The following is a 15710-nucleotide window of genomic DNA, read 5'->3' as shown; positions in this document are numbered from 1 at the left end:
AATATTTGCAGCATGGGAGAGTGAACTAATTTGACCCTTGGGCTTTACCAGTCTGGGCATTCTTAATAGCTGATCTCAGATCTGGGTCAGTAATTGGTCACTCAGTACAGTACAACTGAGGGTAGAGATGGAAGACCAGAATCGGAGAGAGATGTTGGCAAAGGGCATCCCAGTGACCCGATAGAGAATGTACAAAACACGGCAAAAACACTGACATACTGCAGATTTGAAAAAAAGCTTTGAGAGTTCAAATCTGCATGGAAAAAATAAGCAGCATGCACATGAGATTTCAGAACTCTCATTCCTTATAATAATAATCTTTATTTTTATAATAATCTTTATTTTTATATAGCGCTAACATATTCTGCAGCGCTTTACATTTTTGCACACATTATCATCACTGTCCCCGATGGGGCTCACAATCTAAATTCCCTATCAGTATGTCTTTGGAATGTGGGAGGAAACCGGAGTGCCCGGAGGAAACCCATGCAAACACGGAGAGAACATACAAACTCTTTGCAGATGTTGTCCTTGGTGGGGTTTGAACCCAGGACTCCAGCACTGCAAGGCTGCAGTGCTAACCACTGTGCCACCGTGCTGCCTCTTTTGCTGATGCTGTAAAATTCTGTGTTTCCCCACCAAAAAAATTAATGGGCCTTCGTCAGACACAGTGAAAAAGGAAGTTAACCCTATAGATTGGGTGGTAGAACCAGCTAACATTGATGTAATCTGACAACAAATATCAAATGGCATATGTATTTCCTCATGATATTCATAACTGCCACGCAAGGAAATAAAAGAAAGTAGACTCCGTATGGCCAGTACAGTTCCGTAGGCAATTAGTAGGTGGACTTTACTTTATTAATCATCCTGTTTCCTTTTATGCCTTTGGCTTCCAACATCAAATAGGCAAATTTACCCTGCAAAATTGGTAACATGCTTTATTATGTTTGTAGTTTTTAAGAAACAGAAAACGTGTTATGTAACCTAATGTATCATGTTACTTTAAGAAAGATAAACTTATATTGCGTTATGTAGAGACAGAAGGAGGTAGATTAGGGTTATATTTAGGTCTGTTTTGTAGAGTCATCAATAAAACACAGCTGGCTTGTAGCTCTGGGAGCTTGGAGCTGGAGGACAAGATCTTAACAAAGGCACATCTGTTCTGTCCGAGACCCCCAAACATGACCCCATACATTGAGAGAGACAGATAATGTCAGAAACACAAGGACATCCTGGTGAGATCTCTGACTGCTCATCCTCTCATTTTCCCTGAACTATCCCACCATTAACAATGAACACTATACGCATACATCCCATAAGTATCTGAACATTTCACTCAAAAGACAAAGATCTGCAAAGCATGTCTCCAAAGCAGTGAGCCTCTAGGTTCTAAAACCAGACTAGGCGCCATAATGTGTCAACGTGTTCCTACAGTATATAGGGTGAAATGTGAGGGGGTTTTTCAGGAAAGGAAATTAAACTTCCTAATGCTTTAAAAGGGGTTATACACTACTCGAACAACCCCTTCTCACCTGCGGGGCTCTTCCTGCAATATTGGTGCCAGTTTGTAACAAACAAAGAAACAATGCCCTCATTGCTACTTACTCAGATCCCTTCATCAGAGAATATATACACTGATAGAGAACTATGAAGAGACTGGATCTCAAATATAATCAATAAAACCAAATATTTTATTACAAAAAGTTTAAAACCAATACACAAAATGTTACAACTTGGTGAGATGCTATTTAAGATAAGTACAGGATCATAACAGAGCCGAAGACTGATGTGACTCCCCACTAAAGAGCATGTCTGGAAAAAATGTAACAATCCATATGCCTAATAACACATATAGTGCCGATATTGCGGCTGACTTGCAGGATATATAACGATATTTACCTTGCCCAATATAAGGGATAATAATATCCTCAATTACCCTGTGGCTGACAAGACTATCATATAAGGTCATCATTACCTGAAGTCATGTTAAACCCAAAGAGGGGGATCACCCAGTCAGAGCACACCTCGACGCGCGTTTCACTGTATCCACAGCTTCGTCAGGAGGTAATAAAATATTTGGTTTTATTGATTATATTTGAGATCCAGTCTCTTCATAGTTCTCTATCGGTGTATAAATATTGGTGCCAGGTCACCAGGAGCTTGTGTTACATTGTTATGTCATGTGAGCCCTTCAGCCAATCTGCGTCCGCTAATGGGTCGCTTCATTCTCACTTTGCTTGGTTGAAGTTGAAATACGGAAGAGTGAGCTGCTGCTCTCTGACCCCCTCCGAATGTCAGATGGTGCATTAGGTACACAATCTACAAAAGGCCCGAATGATTAGGGTGATATAGTAGTACATGAGAAATACTGTAAGTATGCTCATAAACTAACAAGCAAGAATAAGGGTTCTTTACACCATACAACTTTATTCTAACACCTCAAACAATTGTAGTCAGATCTCCCGATACTACACCGTGTTCCAAATTATTATGCAAATTGCATTTATGTGTCATAAAGATTTAATTGTTTTGTTTTTCAAATAAAGTCATGGATGGTATTGTGTCTCAGGGCTCAATGGATCACTGAAATCAATCTTAAACACATTTGATAATTAGTTTTCCAGGTGATTCGAATTAAAGGAAAACTACTTAAAATGATGTTCCACATTATTAAGCAGGCCATAGGTTTCAAGCAATATGGGAAATAAAATGGATCTCTCTGCTGCTGAAAAGTGTTAAATAGTGCGATGCCTTGGACAAGGTATGAAAATATTAGATATTTCTCGAAAACTTAAGAGTGATCATCATACTGTGAAGAGATTTGTGACTGAAACAGAGCACAGACAGAGTTCATGCAGATAAAGGCATAATGAGGAAGGTTTCTGCCAGACAAATTCATTGGATTAAAACAGCAGCTGCCAAAATACCATTACAAAGCAGCAAACAGTTATCTGAAGCTGCTGGTGCCTCTGGAGTCCCTCGAACCTCAAGGTGTAGGGTCCTTCAAAGGCTTGCTGTGGTGCATAAACCTACTATTCGGCCACCCCTAAACAGTGTTCACAAGCAGAAACAGTTGCAGTGGGCTCAGACATACATGAAGACTAATTTTCAACAGTCTTGTTTACTGATGAGCGTCAAGCAACCCTGGATGGTCCAGATGGCTGGAGTAGTGGATGGTTGGTGGATGGCCACGATGTCCCAACAAGGCTGCGACGTCAGCAAGGAGGTGGAGGAGTCATGTTTTGGGCCGGAGACATGGGGAAACAGCTGGTAGGGCCATTTAAGGTTCCTGAAGGTGTGAAAATGACCTCTGCAAAGTATATGGAGTTTCTGACTGACAACTTTCTTCCATGGTCTAAAAAGCAGAAACGTGTCTTCAGGAGCAAAATCATCTTCATGCATGACAATGCACCATCTCATGCGGCAAAGAATACCTCTGAGTCATTGGCTGCTATGAGCATAAAAGGAGAAACTCATGATATGGCCACCATCTTCCCCTGACCTCAACCCTATAGAGAACCTTTGGAGTATCATCAAGCAAAAGATCTATGAGGGTGGGAAGCAGTTCACATCAAAACAGCAGCTCTGGGAGGCTATTCTGACTTCATGCAAAGAAATACAAGCAGAAACCCTCCAAAAACTCACAAGTTCAATGAATGCAAGAATAGTGACAGTGATATCAAAGAAGGGTTCCTATGTTAACATGTAACTTGGCCTGTTAGGATGTTTTGGAATTAAATAGCTTTTCTCCTAATGCTGCAAATTCCACAAATGAGCATTTTCAGTTCTTTAAAATATATCAACTGTTTAGAAATTCTACTGTGTCTAATAATTTGGAACAGTGCGTTTAGAGTTTTTAGGCCATGTTCACACGATCCTTTTTTTGATCCTTTTTTTTTCAGGTCCTGATTTGGAAAACCCTCAGTGCAAAACTGCACTGCTGATTTTCCTGCAGTTTCTTCTGCAGATTCCTCTGCGGGTTTTCAATAGCACTTTCCTATTGGTGCCTGTTGAAAACAGGAGCTGAATCCGCAGAAAGAAGTGACATGGTACTTCTTTTTTTCTGCAGGCAAATCAGCGCGGATTTGCCTGAGAAAAAAAGGATAGTGGGCACAGCGGTTTTTGTTTTCCATAGGGTAACATTGTACTGTACCCTGCATGGAAAAAGGATGGGAATCCGCAGCCTGAAAAGCGCTGCGGAACAGCAGCAAAAAAAGGATCGTGTGAACATAGCCTTAGTCATTTTGGAGATTATACTGTTATCATTGGGAGGTTTCTTCAATAAAATTCGATGTATAATCTAACGGGTGATGACTTTTATTAGACTGACTGTCATTTGCACCGACCATTTAGGAAAATCCGAGAAAAATGTCATAGGCATAATAATTTGGAACATAGTGTAGTTGCTTTATTCTTTTCTTAATTGACAGTAATCATTTATCATTGTCAGGCATGTTAGTCTAGTCATTTTTTGTTGTCAGCCTGGTCTTTGCAGCTTAGAAAAATAATTGCACATAATTAAGCTATTTTGCGGTACTATCGTATGGCATCATATAAATAAGATTGCAAATAGTACAGAATCATGGAGTGGAGAACAGAACAGGATTGTAGGTAATTCTGACCTACCAATACAGGGAAGCACCTATTATAACATGTGAAAAATATATGAGATGTCAGAAAATGATCAATTGTTGTCCCGAACTGGCGGTATAAACCAAGCACATAGCCTTATAATGGATATATTCCTTACAAGGCTATGTGCACAAATGGCAGATTTCCTGCAGAACTGCAGAGTTTTTTTCTGCGGAGAAACGCTGCAGATCCGCAAGTGATTTACAGTACAATGTAAATCAATGTAAAAAAAAAATGCTGTGCTAATGGTGCGGAAAAATCTGCAAGGAAAACGCAGCAGATTCAAAAAAGGACCATGTCACTTCTTTTGTGCAGATCTGCAGCGTTTCTGCAGGGGTAAAAACGCATGAAATCTGCACAGAATCCACAGTACATCCGCAGGAAAACCGCACAAAATCCGAAAGAAAAATGCATCAAATCTGCACCTGCATTTTCTGCCAAGAGATGCAGAATCCACACAGAAAATTAAAGAGGCAAATCTGCAACGTGTGCACATACCCTAAAAATTCTCATTCAAATGTCCGTTTTTCACATACATGTTCGCTGTTTTTCACAGATAGAAAGCGTAGCCATTATAGTCTATGTTCATGTTGCTTTTTTTTGTCAGACCAAGTACTTTGCAAAAACTCCCTAAAACAACGACATTCGTTTTTGTTCTGAATCATGGATCAAAATTACCCAGAGAAACTAACGGGTCACTGAAAATAATGTACAGAACCTGGATGCCATCTAGGTTTTGTCCATGATTAAAGGGGTTGTCCTTTACTTGGACAGCACCTTCTTAATTACTATATTCCTATTGCGACGAACTTAGCTCCAGGTATCCCGAGGCTCGCCTGACATGGTTATGTCACGGGAGCCCTGCAGCCAATTAGCGGTTGCTAATGGGCTGCAGCGCTCACACTTCTCCCGGACGTCTGAGAGTCATCCGATCAATAGCAGCTGCTGACTTTTCTCAAGGGGCGCATAACAATGTGAGGGGAGCCTCGGGATCCCTGGAGCTGACATTTAATACTGTAACAAAATAGGAGAAACTTTTTTTCTTTTTATAAAGCATATGAGAAAATCACTGAAAAAAATCCTGTTAGTAAAAATGGACACACTGACCAAAACTCATAAAAATCTGAACCAAAACACTGATTAAAATAGTTTTGTTTGTTTTTTTGTGTACAAGAAGTATCATTGACATCTGAATGAGGCTTAAGGTAAGAGCATATAGAATTTTTTTTTGAGGTGCTCAAAAATTCAAATTTTTCTTTTAGAAACTGCTTCAGGAAATTCTGCTTCTTTGTGGAGGATTTTTTTGCTTTATGTAACAGTTTTGAAGAGTATTTGAAGCTTTTTGAGGGAATGAGCACACTTTGGGCTCAGTGAAAAGTTGCAAAATATAAGCACAACTCAGAGTTGCACCTACATTTTTGCAACTTCTGTTGTCATCATCCCATTTCATGTGGCGCAGTTGGGGTGGAACGCCCCAACTAGTTTAATTCATGACTCCCTGTGGTGTTCCCTATGCCAGAAATCACTGACTGTCTTTAGTTTATACAGTAACTATGGGCCGAGAGACTCCCTTTAAATTACGTTTTTATTTTAAAGGGGTATACTCAATCATCATTTTTAAAATTGCTAAGTTCTTGTAAAAACAAGAACATTTTAAATTTATCCCTTATAAAAAAAAGTCCTTTCCATGCTCATAAACAGAGAGATTTTTAATTCTATAGCTGTTGCTGGTTTCCTAGGCAAAGAACGCACTGTGCTTCAGAGCCAGCATGCACTGCTCTGGCTGGATCGCTGGCTCGCAGAGCCTGCCAGTAACTTATCTCTAGGAACAACAAAAGTAAAGGCCATTGAAATTTTAAGATGAGGCCCCCATTTGAGAGGTCCCTCCCTATGTACATTAAACTTTCGGATGATCCCGCCAATATCAGTGGGACTTTAGTCTATTGTGTTTAACATAGGAATGGTTCTTTGGTTACAAGGAAAGAGCAGTTTATCAGGCCATGCTGAGATACTATATGTGTACCAAAGTCCCCACTGTAAGCCCCAGGTAATGAAAGAGAAGAGTGTTATTCCTGTAGTGGAGAGTGTTCCAGAACCACAGATAGATTATTCCGAGCCAACGTCTGCCAGCTGGTGAACAGGTGGTTGGAGACACCAGAAGGGGTGTTTATTAAGAGGGCCCAAGACTGGTGGGAGACAGGACTCAGAGTCAAGGAGGGAACTGTCTGGAGAAGACAGTTGTAAGATACTCGCAGAGTGTGTGAGTTTGGAATCAGAAGAGATCACCAGGGAGTAAGAACAATGGGTTTGAGATTGGGCCTCTCTCAGACACAGAGTGTGTCGGAGCTGCGACAGAGGTGGTGCGCAAGGCTAGGCACACCAAAGATGCAAAGCGGATGAAAAACAGTATTTCTGAGCATTGAGATTTTAAATCTTTAACTTATGTTGCCTCCATATTGGAGGACTGGTAAATAATTTCAGTCATTTTTAAGAATCTGGGGTTTAACATCTGTTTTTGCCTGTGAACTATTCTACTGTCTTCCCTAGACAATGACCTCTTTACAGATCACAGAGCAAGCCAACCTCTGCACAGATCACAGAGCAAGCCAACCTCTGCACAGATCACAGAGCATGCCAACCTCTGCACAGATCACAGAGCATGCTAATCTCTGCACAGATCACAGAGCATGCCAACCTCTGCACAGATCACAGAGCATGCCAACCTCTGCACAGATCACAGAGCATGCCAACCTCTGCACAGATCACAGAGCATGCCAACCTCTGCACAGATCACAGAGCATGCCATCCTCTGCACAGATCATAGAGCATGCTAACCTCTGCACAGATCACAGAGCATGCCAACCTCCGCACAGATCACAGATGATGCCAACCTCCGCACAGATCACAGATCATGCCAACCACTGCACAGATCACAGAGCCTGCCTAAAATACTCTACTATAGGAGTCAGTTAACACCTGCATATCAAGACAATTGTTGTCTATTGTCCTATTGTTGTCTTTAAAGCCAATACCATTGAATACAAGAAAAATAGTGATGCCGTCAAAATAACAATTATGATCTCATGAACAAGAACTTAGGCAACCCCTACAAATTAGCCAAAAATCAGATTAAATCCATCAATATTCACAGGCAGACTAAGTAAATTGGTGCCTTTGACTATACTCCAAAGGCACATGTAAATGAAATGTTCTCAGTCTCACTGCTGCTGCATAAGGAGTCTGACAAAAGCATATCCCCTTTTTCCCATACTAAGCCTTAGGCCAATAACTATCTCATATGTATGGTCACCTTAAGACTATGTTCACATGTCCAGTAATGATCCGATAGAACAGATCCAGCAGAAAGCCTTTTCTTGCCGACAATGGACGGCAAGAAAAGAATGCTACAATTCCATAGGATTGGGAAATCTAGAATTGATCTTTGTCATAAACATTGTATGAATTGTCTTAAATATAGGAGACTTGATGGAACAATAAGCAAGGGTTATAACTTTGTGGCTATAAAAGCCAAATAATGCATAAGTATTTCCCTAAGAACATGTTGAATGGACTACTAGGCCAAATTTAGGTAGAGTCATGATTATGCCATAAAGTACTTTCTTTTGAAGATTGGACACTTTATAGACATTAGCAAATCACTGACTTAAAATTCCATCCCTACAAAGATGAGTTAGCGAGTACATGTTCCCAATCTCACTGCTTGTGATTCATGTCAGCGTATCTAATTGAGAACAGTAGAAAATTCATCAGCAGACAATGCACATTCAGCAGGACGCACAGCATTTTTTCCAGGATTTCTCAATAGTTGGGCCATCTGCTGCTGATGGTTCTTGCAGCATTCACAAGGCAAAATTCAAGGCTGAGCTGTGAAATGTCCCACATTTCTGGTGAGATCAGTTTGCTGATTGTTGATCGTTTACAACTCTAAAGGTACCTTCACACGAAACGACATTATAACGATATCGCTAGCAATCCGTGACGTTGCAGCGTCCTCGCTAGCGTTTGACACGCAGCAGCGATCAGGATCCTGCTGTGATGTCGCTGGTCGCTGAATAAAGTCCAGAACTTTATTTGGTCGTCCGATCGCTGTGTATCGTTGTGTTTGAAAGCAAAAGCAACGATACCAGCGATATTTTACACTGGTAACCAGGGTAAACATCGGGTTACTAAGCGCAGGGCCGCGCTTAGTTACCCGATGTTTACCCTGGTTACTAGCGTAAAATGTAAAAAAAACAAACAGCACATACTCACATTGCGTCCCCTGCAGTCTGCTTCCTCCTCTGACTCAGCGCCGCAAAGTGAAAGTGAAAGCAGCACAGCGGTGACGTCACCGCTCTGCTCTCACTGTACGGCGCTCAGTCAGTCAGGAAGTGGACGCAGGGGGACGTGAATGTAAGTATGTGCTGTTTGTTTTTTTTAGATTTTACGCTGGTAACCAGGGTAAACATCGGGTTACTAAGCGCGGCCCTGCGCTTAGTTACCCGATGTTTACCCTGGTTACCAGGGGACCTCGGCATAGTTGATCGCTGGAGAGCGGTCTGTGTGACAGCTCTCCAGCGACCAAACAGCGACGCTGCAGCGATCGACATCGTTGTCGCTATCGCTGCAGCGTCGCTTCGTGTGAAGGTACCTTAACAGTAATCCATGTCTACTTTGTAATGTGTCATCTGCAACCAATAACCAAACAACCGCCATGCAGATGGTGCTGCAGTGTTTTTCATGTACTCAGTTTGTTTTTCCCCATTTTGTCTGGCTTGCATTCTGTTTTAACAAGTTATTTTGTCACTGAGACTATTCTAGAAACAGCATCAGTGGATGTGCAAGATGTGTGACTTTTACCAATGACCTACACATGAATGGTGCTACAAGCTTGCAGTTCAGATCAGCTAATTTTTGTAGGTTTCTGTAGCTTGGCATATCTGAAAAGGAAATAATATTGAAGAAAGAGGCCCCAGAAGTGTGTGCATTGGCCGTATTTCTCTTGCCCTGCCACATAGGCACTTATGCTAACAATAGACACGTCAATAAACACCTGCATCGTAACCCCACGACCTGACTGCTGGGTCTTCGCACCCTATGCCTATGAGGCCATTAGCTCAGGTCTTGTGACTCAGTGATTGGGCCAGTTGTTGCACCATGAGCACAGTCTGGGTTTCAATGTTTCAGGTGTGTGAATGTGTGCTTAGCTATTGCTGCTGCTTATCTACAGTGGAAACAAAAGGATTAGGCATGCCAAAGTCCAACATGTCAGAGCCATCTACCTCCCTAACATAGGTACAAAGCTTGGAAGGGCGAGTGGATGCCTGTGAGAGAGGAAACAAGTCACTGTACCTAGCTACAGGGCCAGCACAATGGCCAGTTACAGAACTGCCCCAACATCTGCCATCAGGGAAAATCGAGACACCAAACACATTAGAAGATAGTCTGGTCCTGATAAAATCTGCAGGGCTAGTTGATTAAGTGAGTATGTACCGTTCAATGTGAATATTGAAATCTCCACTGATGTCCTGACAAAGCAATCCAGCCCCTGGATGGTGGTATTTTTTACGTTCCAATCAATCATTTAAGTTTACAAGAACTGCTTACAAGTTTAACAATTGTAAAACTAACACAACTTAGCAGACTTTGAAAGGAAGCCGTCAGGCCCCTGGACTCCTGTTTACGGCCTCAATGACCGTTTAGAGCCTTATTCCGTTGGTCCAGTGATATTTTTATTGTTCTATACAAATGTGCATATTTCAGCACTTGTAGTCATTCACACGGATCATTAGTATCCAGCAAGGTGCTCTATATAAGTTCATATTCCTGGAATATGTGCAGATCCACAAAACAATAAAAACATCACTGGACTAATGGAATAGAGCTCTAATTAGAGTGTTGGGGACCTGAGAGTTTCCTAAAGTGCCAATATTGAATGGAAAGTGTATGGTGGCAGTATCGGACCCTGGTGATCTCGGGGCTTTGGCGCATGATTACATATATATGAGTTTATATTTTATGACAAAGTAAAATGCAGTAGATTAAAAGAAATATCACACATGACAACAATACCTAGAGTGTAGTTATTAGCAATTATCGGCCACTCATTGATACCGACTTCATTTTAATGCCTGAGGTCACATTTGTGCTACTAATTCTGACAAACTGGACTATATCTGGTGGTATAAGTAGGGCACCATGTTGTCCTCCTCATCCAATGCCTCTACAATTCTGCATCAGTCACATGTATTGAACAAATATTTGGATTCCGTGATCTGGAATGTAGAGCTGCTGGTTTACACCAGATTACTTCCCACAAGCGGAAGGGAACTGCACCAGGCACCTGTCAGAGAAGCACCTGCCCCACTTACACATGCAGACACCACATTACTCACCTGTATCTAGACGGAACTGGTTCATTGACAATAGATCCAGGATGTAAGGGGTCAGGCTTCCATCAGCTTCCCCCAGGTTCACAGAGGAGGCCTTAGGGTTTTCCTTGATCACCTGCTCTATGTGACGAGTCACCTGTGGGCTGTAAGGCTTCCACAGGGAATCTCTGTCCTGCCATTCCCACACCAGCACTGCTCCCCTGTCCAGCATCATCCCTGTTCCACTGCTCCTTTTTGAAAGATCTGGTTCTGACCCAAGGAAGGTCACAGATGAAGATACTTTTTTTTTGCAATTTACTTTTCCTTCTTTGTATTCATATTCTGACAACTCAGAGCCCAAGTGAAGGACAGTTGTCCTCCATAGTGAGAAATGTCACTCTTCCGTCTTCTAGACAGGTATCAGTTGTCACCTGTCTTCGTGGATGATTTTCATATCCTAGGATATAATCACTTTTCCAGATCACTTTCTTCTCTTTCGGTCCTGTTCACACTCAGCACTTGTCTCATCACTTTTCTCACCACTTTTCTCACCTTCTGTTCACCCTCCCTCTCTGAAGCACCCTGCTCACAGTCCTGTGCCCATTCCTAGTAACAGTCCCTAAAGCTGTGTGTGTCCCTTGCAATGGGTGTGGGGCGGAATCTCCAAGGAAAAAGGGAGGAGGGGGATGAGAGGAGAGCAGAGGGGGTTGTTCAGCTTTCTTACAAAACACTTCTCAGTACCCTCCTCCTCCTCCTCTCCCTTGGGACTAATCTTTCAGGCATATGGGTTCCTTTGTGGGCAATTAATGATCACCCCACCCACTCTCAGTTTTTGGCCCATTCACCTAACTCTCATCTGTCCCCAGAACCATGCCTCTAGTTTCCTTATTTCTTCTGGAGTTCTAGCTTGTTTGCTGCAGGTTGACAGTTTCCTACATGCAGCTTTTCACACCCCTCTTGCACTTTGCCTCCTGTTCCACATGCTCTCTCCTTTCTTTTTCTGTTCTCCCTCCCCCTCTCCATTCAGTTTTCAGAGGCATTGAAAAGAGAGATGCAAATCCTTAATGAGCTAGTGTGCTGTCTGACCTGCTATTCTGAGCTGGGATCCCAGGCTAGCTTTATAATAGCCTCACTAGCCCCCCTCATGTCTCCTGCCTCCCTCCTTTAGTGATTGTCATTATTCCCAGTCAGTCTGAAAAATGCATCCCTTATTACAAAAACCATGGGAAAGAAGCACAGTTCACTAGGATGGCTTTCATCTGAAACTATGCAAGCTTCAATAAATAGGGATTGTTGCAGAGAAGACAAACAATATATCATAGTGTCTGCACAGTCTCAGGGTCTCAGACCTTAACGTGGTGGTGAGGGGTGACATCAGAATATTTAGGAAGGTACTCATGAATTGGTCTTTTTTCCATAAATATTGCAGACCTCAACAATGTATATGTTACAAAAATATAAAAAGTGTCTAGTGATGTAACTAGAGACCAGTGGGTCACGCTGCAAGATTTGAACCTGTCACCGTGTGTTTGTCAAATTGTACCATTCATTTTCTCCTATTATCCCTTTTTTATAATTAAACACTTGGTGCCAAAACAACATTTTAGTGGAAATTTTTTTAATTTTTCACGGACTCAGCCCAATGTCATACAATTCTATGAATCGCCTCAGGGTTAAAAATGCTCATTACATCCCCAAAGTCATTCTTCGAGAGGTATAGTTTCCAAAATGGGGTCACTTGTGTGGGTTTCTACTGTTTTAGCATGTCAGGGCTCTTCAAATGTGACGTGGCATCCGCAATCTATTCCAGTCAAAATTGCACTCCAGAACTCAATTGGTGCTCCTTCTCTTCCGAGCTCTGCCGTGCGCCCAAACAGTAGTTTTCTATCACACATGGAATATCAGTGTATTCAGGAGAAATTGCACAACAAATTGTTTGGTCCATTTTCTTCTGTTATCCTTTTGAAAATTAAAACATTGGGGCTAAAGCAACATTTTTGTGAGAAAAATTAAAATGTTATTTTTTTCCCCCATAGCTTTAATTCCTGTGAAGCATCTAAAGGGTTAATAAATAGAGATGAGCAAATGTACTCGGTGCTACTCTGATATTGCTCGAGTATTTGGGTACTTCGATGTGCTCATTACTCGGTGAGGATTGGGAGATGCTCAATTTAAAACTCTAATACCCACCTCACATATTTGACGTGTGTTACACATCCAATAAGCATTCGGGGATTGCCTGCATGCCAGTGTAATGCCGTAGATGTCTTGGTAGTGACATTACTGTGATTGGCTAGCTGTGTGACATCATCAGGGGTGGTGAAAGGACAGGCACCGCCATGCTCGCACACTGATGCCCTTGCACATCTCTGCGACACTTCGTATTGGAGGGAGACAGTGCTTGTCTAGGGCTGTGTGTGCACAATATAATGAATCAGAGGCCTGTAGTGTTGATACTGGTGCTGAAGCTGAGCCACCATACTAAGAGTCCTTGTAAGAGCTAATAGTTTTCTTTGTTATTTGAATTACATATGCAGCGCCTCAGAGTCCTGGTCGTTGCAGTACTGTGGCTCCGCCACTAAGGGGAGCTATGGTACGTCTGATGGCACTGAAGGAGTTCATCTGATCAGGTATCACAGACACCAATACATTTCACAGTCGGGCCTCCGGGGGGAGCTAAGGGTTCTATTCACTAGGCCACTCCCCACCATAGTGGGTAAACTGGGGGTCAGGCAGGAAGTTAGTTCAGAAAGCTGACTGGGTTGGAACCAGGCAACACCTTGTGGCAGAGGGTGTTGTGGGGGAAGATACAGTAGGGTCTCTGTCAGGGGTGGGATCCTGACAGCGGCTTGGCAACTAGAGCGAACGTAACGGGACCGTGCCTGCTCAGGATAGCGGCGGTGCCCAAGGAAGGATCAGAAGCGAGATAGATTGTGCTGAGTGAGAAACGAGATCAAGCAATAAGGAGAATACCAGTAGGGGTCGTGCCGTAAGACTGAGGCAACACCCTACTGAGGCGCACTACCGGTGGCCGGAACGCCGAGGGAGTATTACAACATCCAGCTTCAAGCGATACTCTAAACAGCGGCAGGACAGTCAGTCTAAGGCGGGCTGTCTCACTTAAATCACCTATGCAGTCTTGGGGGGCAACTTGTGGAGAGGGGCGACTCTAGGGTCCCGGAAGAGCTCCGAGCCTACCCGTCAAACGGGTGCCGTCCTAACCGTAACACCAGGGAGGGACGGAGGATTAGCAGAACATCATCTAATCGAGTTGTGAGGGAACTTAAGAAACAGACGCAACAGTTGTGGGGACTTTCCGTAAGCACAGCAGGGAAGGACCGCAACACATAGCGCTAGAAGGAAGGCACAGATTTCCACCTGCTAAGAGAACTCTGGAGGTGCCATTGGACCGGCCGGACTTGCGCAGCCTGGTTATCCAGATTCTGGACTGAGGACCCAGAGATCTTCAGTAAAGAGGTAAAGAGACTGCAACCTGGTGTCCTTGTTATTTACTGCACCGCACCACTACAGCCTCACCACCACATCTATCAGATACTGTGCGCCCTTCGGCAGGGTCACGGACCGGGCCTAGCCACCGTGACAACCCCAGAGCAGAGACTCAGAGGCCCGGTACCGGGTACCCCTCAGCCCTGCGGCAGTGGGGGGGGTTCCAAATTTGGCGTCACGAACAGGATCTACTTAAGCCTGAAGAATCAGGTCATGTGTGGCTTGGAACTGTGATTTATTGTGCTTGGACTGTACTTTATTGCAAAGACTGTGCTGTGTCACTTGCCGCCAAAATCCGCCGCCATTACAGCGCTGAGGAGAGCGCAGGAGAAGAAGAGGGGCGTGAAATGGGCGTGAACGAGCTGAAGAGCGCGAAGGACAATGGCCGCCCAGTCTAAATATTTCTGCACTGTGAGGACGTGTCCGTCAGCAGCGGAGATCCGCCTCCTGATCCTCAATGGAGGGCAGAGACCGAGAAAACGACACCGCCCACGAAGGAGAGAGCGGGAAAAAGACCAGGAAGCGACCCACGTGGAGGACGCCATGACCAGCAGCTCCGAACCCGACAGTGGGGTTGAAGTGGAAGTCTCCCCCAACCACCCGGATAAGCACAGCAGCCCGTTCTCCGTGGACAGCACCGAACTTCTGCGGGTCGAGATGGAGAGCCTGATCGACCAGCTCCTCCAGCTGAACATGAAGGCCCAGGCTCCGCACCAGGCAGCGCCAGAAGAAGGTCCTCAGGCGTCGGATCCTGCACCGTTACCGGAGCAACCGCTGAGATCCTCACCGACGCCGCCGGAGGAACCCGCCGCGGAGGAGGCCCCTGCATCGGCTGGTGAGTCCGCCGACCCCGTCCCACCGGCCAAGGGTTTGCTAGTGGGTCCCGTAGCAGCGCCCCCTCTCCCGGGAACCCATAAACTCCAACGCCTGCTACCATGGGAGGAAGCCACGGGCATGGAGCACCGTATGCGAGCCCCAATCGCCCCCACTCCCCTGCTATGTGAGGTCCACGCGGAGCGCACAGTGTGCCGCTGGGTGAACCCCGGATCCAATCTTATGGGGTTCCCCGGGGTGAAGACCCAGGAGGGAGATCAGGACAGGCCTGCAGAAAAGAATGGCCCCGCATCGACCCCCGTCACCAGCGGATTATTCTGATATGCCCCCGCTGGAGGATTTGGATCCTTGGGAGCTGCCGAT

The 15710-nt window shown here is 44.2% G+C and overlaps 1 protein-coding gene across 1 annotated transcript in view; it reads right to left on the bottom strand.

Moving 5' to 3' along the window:
- LOC143764824 (E3 ubiquitin-protein ligase DTX4-like) overlaps positions 1-11785 on the bottom strand; it is a 118794-nt gene extending 107009 nt beyond the window's left edge. Inside the window, exon 1 of the mRNA XM_077250813.1 lies at positions 11031-11785. Within this exon, the coding sequence (XP_077106928.1) occupies positions 11031-11241 (211 nt within the window). The 5' untranslated portion in view covers positions 11242-11785. The remainder of the gene's footprint in view (positions 1-11030) is intronic.
- Positions 11786-15710: the final 3925 nt, after the last annotated feature.

Source organism: Ranitomeya variabilis, chromosome 4, assembly GCF_051348905.1.
Source record: "Ranitomeya variabilis isolate aRanVar5 chromosome 4, aRanVar5.hap1, whole genome shotgun sequence".
Taxonomy (NCBI): domain Eukaryota; kingdom Metazoa; phylum Chordata; class Amphibia; order Anura; family Dendrobatidae; genus Ranitomeya; species Ranitomeya variabilis.
The sequence above is the reverse complement of the archived record's forward strand: the minus strand, read 5'-3'. Positions and strand labels throughout refer to the sequence as shown.